A 9,087-nucleotide genomic window follows, 5' to 3' on the forward strand; every position below is an offset into this window, starting at 1 on the left:
CATCAACGTAAGTAAATATTGTTTTATAGTTTGTAATAGGAATGAAAATTTGCGTAAATGATGAAAATGTGATATAAGCCAATAAGGTCAAAGGGCACCAAATTCAAATGTGTCTTTGACTAAAGTATTTTTTATTTACCGTTTTACAGCTTATCTGCGTCGATTGTATAAAGAAAAGGTAAATCTGATTCCCGAGTATTCATATACCTGTCGCAAAGGTAAGAAGAGATTCTCGATTGTTCATTATTCACAAAATATATGACATGTTTTTTTCCTTCAAATCCCACGCGGCGAGATGGCCGAGATGGCATATAATATGATGTCAATAAGTGTACTGCGTTGTATTATTGTATTATTACCTATCTAAATTATAGAATAATTTACATGTTTATAATTTAATAATTTCGTTTTCCGATTTCCTAGGCTTTCAAAGGTCCGTCTTAACGAAGCTAATCAGCTAGACACCCTCATAGATAAACACGAAGAAGCTTTATCCATATTGCGCGTTCTCCTAAGTGCTACCGGCCAAAGGCGTAAATAACGAAAATATCACTGAAGATATCATTCCAAATGGATCGAAAGTAGGAATCAGAGAAGCAATAATTTTGCATGCCAATTCCGTTTTTTTAAGAAATATGTTAGCTTGTAAGGTATTAATTTGAATGAAATAAAATATTGAACCGATGAAACGTATATACTGTGGTGTGTAAATTTAATTGCGACTTCGGAGGCATTGTTCGCCAGCCTGTGAATACATGTAGATTCTATGTCATTGGCATTGATTAAAACATTTCTTCTAGCAAATTGGCGAGACGGCTGATAACTATAAGTTATCTGTATTCGAAAGCTCGCAGAAATTTTCAAATACCCCGAAATAATTAACGTTGTCTCAACCTTGATATCCAACGTTATCTTAACGTTGGTTGAACGTTGTTCAAACGTTGTTCAAACGTTGGCCGAACGTTGGCGCCAAACGTTAGCTGAACGTTGCATTAACGTTGGAAATTAGGTTATATGAACATTGAGTTGAACGTTGTACTGACGTTGTATTAACGTCGCGCTGTAACGTTAATCCTAACGTTAATACCACGTTCCTACGAGTTCACAAAAAAACGTTTACCCAACGTTAATCAATAACGTTACCTAAACGTTCGACGAACGTTAATACAACGTTCATACAACGTGATTGTGCTAGCTGGGTAGACTAATTGTGATAAACCAGAGAATACTTGGAAAATTCTCTCTCATGACTGGGACTAAAATGGCAGCAGCAAACTTTCTTCTTTGTTTTTAAACCTTGGTATCTGGTGCTTCACCGTCTAAAATTCTACTGGTATTCAAGAATATGGGACTTGCATGCTTCACTTTGAATACTTATAACATACATAAATCTGTGAGTACCAATAGGTCATTCTGTTATGCGCAAATCACCAATTTCCTGGACAATTGGGAAGATTTATAATGTAAATTATATAATTTCTTCTTTATCCATTTGTATTGGAAGAAATATCGAAATGACCTCACCTCAAACCTTAAAGATGCAGGGAAGTGTTTGACTATGGCTGGTGATGGTCGGCATGATAGTATGGGCCACAGTGCTAAATTCTGTGCCTATACAATCTTTTGTTTCCTTATATAATTTATTTTTCATTAGTTCATTGGCTGATAATTTGCCATACATGTACTGTAAATGTGAATGAATTGTAAAATACCCAGTCCAGTCTTATCAAACCACAATAGAGCCTATTTCACCTTTAATGTCCAACACTAGGTGACTGAATGCTAATTATGGCTGATTACCATGCTTGTTGTCAAATTGATTTGTCTGAATTGTACATGGATTTATATAGGGATTACTTATAACTAGCCATCCTTAGTAATGGACATAAATATCATTTAACTCTGATAGAGAAATGTAGCAGGAAGCAGCAAAGCAATGGAGATGTTGGCATTCAAGAAGTGAGTGCATCGAAAAGCTTCTTGTTAGTGGGTTACTTTGGGATACATTCATCACAGACCGGAACAGGTCTATTGCAAAGTATATGCGAGAAAGCCTTTGCCATATTAAGCATTACTTTGATCTTTGGCATCTTAAAAAGAGTTGAGTATATAAGTTGACATCTTACCTTTACTATTCAATATTTATTGTCAACTTATTAGATCTAGAAAATATTATTGTGATTTTCAATATTGGTTGGATTTTACTGTATACATCTCACACAAACTAAAGTTGTAATAAGAGAGCAGAAAAACTTTTATTGTTTTGTAGAAATACACACAGTTCTGAAAAAAATCAGTAAGGAGAAAGAGTGTGAAGAAATAGTGGGTTGGATAAAGCCATGTGAAAATCATCTCATGTGGAGTGCAACATCTATGCCATCAGGTGATGGTGAATTGATATGGGCCAAGTTTGAGTCATTCTTGTCCCATATAGTCAACAAGCACTCAAACCTTCATAACAGGATATTCAATCAATGTCCTCATGAAGAAGCTATATCTGTCAAGCAGTGGCGTGAAAAAGGTATTCATGCTGTCTATATCTCTGTACATTTATTTGAAGTATAGTTTTTCCCCTGTTATAGATCAAGAGTATTTTCTCACTGAAGTTTTTATTTACAATTTGTAGATATGTTAGTATATTAGAAAGTGTGCAAGAGTTTGAAGAAGAAAGCACTGGTAAAAGGAATAAAGAAGGCTTCCAAAATTGCCCAAACAAGTTGCCTTGAGGGTTTCCATTCTGTGGTCAACCAGTTTACCCCCAAAATTATTCATTACTCATCGGCGATGTTTTGCAAATTTTGGAAGTGGGGGAACGCCGAACGCGTCTTTCAAATTTCAATGGGCGTGGCCTATATATGGGCGTGGCTTATATATGGGCGTGGTCAACTGCCTGTAATAAGTTAATAGCCAATTTAGGCATTGCCAAAATACATATAATACAAATTATACAATATCATGTTATACAAAGAGTAAATTCAAACTAATTATCTTGTTAAGACTATGTTCTATATCAGTGATATTTATGTCTAAAATGTCTAAAGTAATTGCCAAAGTCGTTGTTTTGCGGCTGTCTGCTCCTGCTGACTTTCAGCATCTTCCTCTAACTTTCGCTTTCTTACTCTTTCATCATTGGCCGAATGATGTTTTCGCAGCCAGGACTTAGTATATTTTTCTGGATTCCAAGCATTAATCGGAGGACCAACAAGTTTAATAAACATTAAATTCGATATTCGTTCAACAAGTAGGCGATTTCTTACTGACGTACAAACCAAGTTCATTTGACTAAACCCAAGTTCGCATTCTGCCGATGAGACCAGGATACAGGAGCAACATCTCAATAGAGGCTGGAGATCGTCAGGTACTCGTCTCCCTTGACTATCAACATAGTCTTGGAACGCAGGCACTGTTGAACTTCTTGAAAGGGAAAACCGATCGCACAATGATCGTACCTCTTCCTCACCATAATTTAGATCAAGATCCTGTGGCCAAGAAGTCGGGTAGAGTACGCAAATCTGATCAAGAAGCTTCTGATAGGCAGCACTTTCGCGAACAGTTCCAGAGGCACATGTGGCAAAGAGACGATCTTTCATTGCATCTAGCAATTTGTCTATTAGTGCATTAGCATCAATATTGACATGTCTACGATTGGAAACTAGCGGTACAGTGCCAAATTTTCCTTCCTTGACCGCATCCTTGGCTATCATCAACTTTGTTCCAGTCTTGCGCTTCAATGTTTCGATGCTTCTCATGGACCGCTTGATACATCTGTCGGCTTTGACAATGTTCATTGAACGGTGTTGCATGGCCTCGGAGAGCTCAGAAAGCTCAAAAAGAACATCACACATGAGTGCCAAGTCCAACAAGAATTCCTCCGACTGGATTCGCTTGTTTAACCCCTCGTACATTGTTGAATTCTTTCCTTTTTCAGCTGCTTTGTCTTTGAAGTGTTTGCAGAGTGCTTCGTAGTTGTTCCAAACTGCCAAAACCGTCCTGTGACTACTCGCAACCCATCTCGTACTCAGTACCTTACCGATCTTTAGAAGCTGGACATCTAGACTTTTAGCAACTTCTCGTAGTTCGCGCACATTTTTGGGCGATTGGCTGTAAATTGAATACAGTCTTTCAACAAAAATCTTAAAATGGTTTATTCCCGTCAATTCTGAAATCGCATCTTCAACCGCAAGTTCTAGGCGATGATTCAAACAGTGCCAGGTGATGAGATTTGGAAAATCATTCATAAGTAGCTCCATGACTCCCGACTTCTTTCCAGTCAAGACACTAGCTCCGTCTGTTGTAAATGCAACAAAATGTTCTTGCAAGTAATCCATGTCAAACCCATGCCGTTTTAAACAAGCAAGTAGTGCTGTATGAACCTCTTTTGCACTTTGACCATTTGTCAACTCCACCAAGTCCAGAAACAAGAATTGTGCTTCTCCTGACCTTTCGAGTTGAGCTTTTAAGTAAATTATCAGTGTTGAAATACCAGACACAGTAGTAGACTCGTCGATCAGAATAGACACTTTCCCTTTGTTTTCTTTGATGGTCTTGCAAATCGTGGAACGCATCTCATATGCAATATGGTCAATTATAGCAGTTGCAGAAGATCGTGAATGCAGCCCAGTCCCCATATCGAGCCCATTATGAATTTGCAAGTCAACTAACTCTTCGATATTGTTTAACGGTCGATCATTCTTTGCTATATAATAGCTCGTGCGAAAAACTCTTTTTGTTGTATCTAACCATTCAGTATTCATGACGTCTATATGCACAGGCATGATGTTCTTCTTCTTCTGATTCACCATCTCTTCTGCTTGTTTATGTGCATCGCTGTTTAAATGTTTGTAAATTTTTTTACGGAGTGAAGTTAACCTAGCTTCTTGCGAATTCCCGTAATATGTCACGCTTGTTGCTTGCCATTCTGTACTCAGGTAACGGCCTTGTGTTCTGTGCGGACCAAGATCTTTTGCGGAAATACAGAAACTGCACCCAAGTTTTCCATTCTTACACTGTAGCCATGGGTAGAGTTGTTGTTTTTCGTGCCACATTTTATCCGTCCAAATCGTTGGCTTGTCAATCACATCAGCCGCTGTCGATGGACCTGCAGCTTCGTCAATTTCGTTGGTTTCGACACGTTCGCTATGTTCACCTGCATTTTCCGGTTGGGGTTCTGCTTGTTCTGGTACTTTCTCGTTTTCTGCAACTAAAACTTCAGCTGACTTTTTAAAAAATCCAGTGATTGTAGGTTGTTGTGTATCAAAAAAAATGTCCCAAATGTAAAATTTCCGTTTTTCAGGATATTTTGCAAAAATTGACAATTTTTTGTGTTCCTAGAGATAGTTAAGACTTATCTGGTATACCTAGGCCAAGTTTGGTTTTTCATTAACAAAATTATGTTACCAGGGGGGGGTGGTTCCTTTCCACTGATATTGAGAGGGCTTGCGCGCGAAAATGTGAAGCTGAAATTGAGATATTATTTAGCTGTCTAAAAGTAGGAAAGCTTTTTAATAAACTGTCAAAGTTTCAGGAAAAATAATGCAAACTGGGAGCAATGCGCGACCTCTGAAAGTGACAAATATTTCATTGCGCGCAGTGGATTAAATGCATCGTTGATTTTAGCGTGACCGATCTCATACAAGGTGGGCAAATGAATAAATTAAAGCGAGAAACTGAGCACAAAAACAAAGCGATTTATTCGTTATGTTAATCCTCAGCATGTCCACCATTTCATTCTAAGCAAACTGCGGCTTGTCTGAGCATACTAAACACTGAACAGCAAACCATTTGTCTGTCCATTCGCCTAGATTTGCCGGTGGTAGCGTAGGCGATTTGCAAGAAAGAATTTCGAACGAAATGGATAATAGGAGGCAGGACAGACAAATGTGGTTCGCCGTTCAGTGTTTACCATGCTCAGACGAGCCGCAGTTTGCTTAGAAAGAAATGGTGGAAATGTTGAGGATTAACATCAAGAATAAAAATCTTGTTATTAAATCGCTTCGTCTTCTTGTTCAGTTTCTCGCTTTAATTTATTCATTTGCCCAGCCTTGCATGAGATCAGTCACGCTAAAATCAACCATGCATTTAATCCACTGCGCGCAATGGAATATTTGTCACTTTTAGGGGTCGCGCGTTGCTCCCAGTTTGCATTATTTTTCCTGAAACTTTGACAGTTTATTAAAAAGCTTTCCTACTTTTAGACAGCTAAATAATATCTCAATTTCAGCTTCACATTTTCGCGCGCAAGCCCTCTCAATATCAGTGGAAAGGAACCACCCCCCCGGTAACATAATTTTGTTACTGAAAAACCAAACTTGGCCTAGGTATACCAGATAAGTCTTATCTATCTCTAGGAACACAAAAATTTGCCAAATTCTGCAAAATATCCTGAAAAACGGAATTTTTACATTTGGGACATTTTTTTTGATACACCCTGTATGTTGAGAAATTACAATAATCGATCATGCATTAATGTTCTTTACTTTTATAATGAGTTCTATACTTTTATAAATCTCGTTTTGGGGGAACGCCGTTCCCCCATGTGTAATTTTCGCAAGGGGAACGCCGTTCCCCTTGTCAAAATAGTGGGGGAACGCCGTTCCCCCGCGTTCCCCCTGCAAAACATCGCTGTTACTCATATCCAGGAATGTATTGCAGGTACAAATAACATTAATCCCAGAGCCTATATAATGGAACTAGTTATCATCTGAATTATAGTGGTGATGAGTAGAACTAGCGGTAATTTTTTAGTGCTCTTTTAATATTTTGTTATTTAGACATGTGCTAACAGCAGTGCATTTCAACCTTAATCTCAATCGAAAAAACAAAAAAAAACACAGATGGTAGTGATCAAGTAAAAGTGGTTTACCCAAAGTTTAAAAATGGGGAAGATACAATGCCCAATGTCAAAGTGAAGCCTAAATATGGTATGTGTATGTTTATTATATTTTTATATGCCCAAATTTGTTACCAATTATAAATTTAAAGGTTTAAAAGGTATTGATGTCAAGTGGTATAATACACACTTCAAATTCAAGCCAAGAACAGTTGATGGAAAAATGAGTCAACTATAGGTTGTCCGGCATGAATCGAACCTACGCTTTCGCAATGCCAGTGTTTTACGCTTGTTCTTGTCAGCTACCTCTGTAGCCCAGTGGCAATTATTTTGTCAGTACCTTGTCCTTAGCCATTTTCACTAGGATTTGCTTCCTCTTGCTTGAAATTTCCCAGATTAACAAATAAAAAAGGAGAGATTGATGGTACACTTCCCAGTTTTAAAGATCTTTTTGTCTGAAGGCCAAACATTTCCTTCAGCGATGTTTTAAAACAACTGAGATGAAGTGTTTACTGCAAATGTAGCAAAAATTTGCCTTCGCATTTCTGATAATTTGGCAAAGGGTGGTACATGCTCTCTCTTGAACCATTAGTTCAACCAGGTACCATACATACCAGGTTCCGAAATATAAAATAGAAAAATTTCAAAATAAAAACCTTAATTGTATTGACAAACATAGAGATCCTCTGGTTAAAATATTTAGTATTTCACGAGTGGAGAAAATGGAAGTGTTACAAGATACAAGGTTTACAATTACAAAGCAATTGACATAGAAGCAAAGGCTACAATATAGAGGCAAAGTGAACATATTACAATGTTTCAGCAAAACTAGGAAATTACTAGTGTTTATTTATGAGAAACCAGGATTCTTCCAGGAAATGTTTTAAAATCATGAAACAGGCAAAACTTTCAGCACAAGGCAAAAACAGCATCTGAAATGTTAAATTTGAGAAAAATGGCTCCAAAAATGACCATAGAATAGATTTTGACGGTGCTAAAATTATTAACACAGGCGCACATTGACACAGGCAAACCATGGGCAGCCCAAAACTTGCGTTAGTATCATGATCAGTATTATTTGGTATTGTATTAAATTCCAATTGGTGTTAGACTCGCCCTATTCCTCTTAAACGTGTTGCGCGCCATATTGAAATACATCAATAAGTAATAAATACATAAGGTTGGCAACTTCATCTTGGATTACGAACATACCGGCCACGAAAAAATTAAAATACTTTGTTTTTAGAAATAAAACATGATAAAAAATAATAGCACATGAAACCTTGATAATACCACTATCTACTCATACCTAAAATGAGTTTCAACATTGTCGGAAAGTTGAGAAATTTGCACATATTTGCGGTGCTTCGGCAAAAATTTTTTCTTCTCCATGCGGGATGCCAAAGGTTGGCGTATTCGCCATATTTTAAAAAAAATATCGATGATCCAATTGGTCGAAAAAATAGACAGTTTATGACGTTTCTTGCAGTGAAAATGGGCCAACAGGAGGGGGGGGAACACAGGAACAAGATTTTTTGTAGATGAAATGCAAAACAAAATTGTCTGTATAGCATCTTTTGTCGATTACATTGCGAAAAAGTACCAAGCGTATACAACTTTGTTAGTCACTGTAATACAGTTCAAAAGGAAAAATGTGAACCGGAAAATTCGGTAAAAAAATTTAGGTATGTTTATACTATTATTTACTGAATATTATCACATTTAAAAACAATTTAAAAACATTTAATAGACATGTAGTTGCGACACCGAAACGCAAAGCCGACAAACAACATAACTTAATTACACTGTAAACAAACAACATATGGCAAATATCATATATAGCTAGCATTCAATTGCATACCTGTTTATTCCGTGTCTTTACGAAGCTTGATTATAATATTCCCATCCATCCTTTTTCATACGGTGGACAACGCTGAAACGAAAAAATACAAAAGTGCCAGAACATGGCGGCGAGGAAGCCAAGCGTAATTGAAAAAATCCAGAATATATGCCATGCTTTCAAATCCTACCTCGACTCTGTCACTCTGTGACCACGTGACTATGTAACTCAGTATAATATATCAGCCGGCCTTGGCTAAATGTCAATCTGGCAGGAAGCATCTTGCTGAACTTGTGTCAGTTGCACAATGCCCGCTATATCATAGGCAAAACTAGGCGAAAGTCGGGAAAGGGCCCTTGAAAGTCTCTAGCATTCATTGAGTATGTTCATATGCGGATAAAAATATTGAAGAATGAGG

At 37.4% G+C, this 9,087-nt stretch overlaps 1 protein-coding gene across 1 annotated transcript; it reads right to left on the reverse strand.

The window, feature by feature from the left end:
• Positions 1–3,035: 3,035 nt before the first annotated feature.
• On the reverse strand, positions 3,036–7,184 carry LOC114533202 (E3 SUMO-protein ligase KIAA1586-like). Its single transcript, XM_028554701.1, has 2 exons — positions 7,170–7,184; positions 3,036–5,216 (listed from the first exon to the last, which is right to left on the reverse strand). The coding sequence occupies exons 1-2, from the start codon at positions 7,182–7,184 to the stop codon at positions 3,036–3,038; spliced, it is 2,196 nt and encodes a 731-aa protein (XP_028410502.1).
• Positions 7,185–9,087: the final 1,903 nt, after the last annotated feature.

The sequence above is a fragment of the Dendronephthya gigantea genome, unplaced genomic scaffold (genome assembly GCF_004324835.1).
Source record: "Dendronephthya gigantea isolate DGI-Jeju-01 unplaced genomic scaffold, DenGig_1.0 000087F, whole genome shotgun sequence".
In the NCBI taxonomy this organism is placed as follows: domain Eukaryota; kingdom Metazoa; phylum Cnidaria; class Anthozoa; order Malacalcyonacea; family Nephtheidae; genus Dendronephthya; species Dendronephthya gigantea.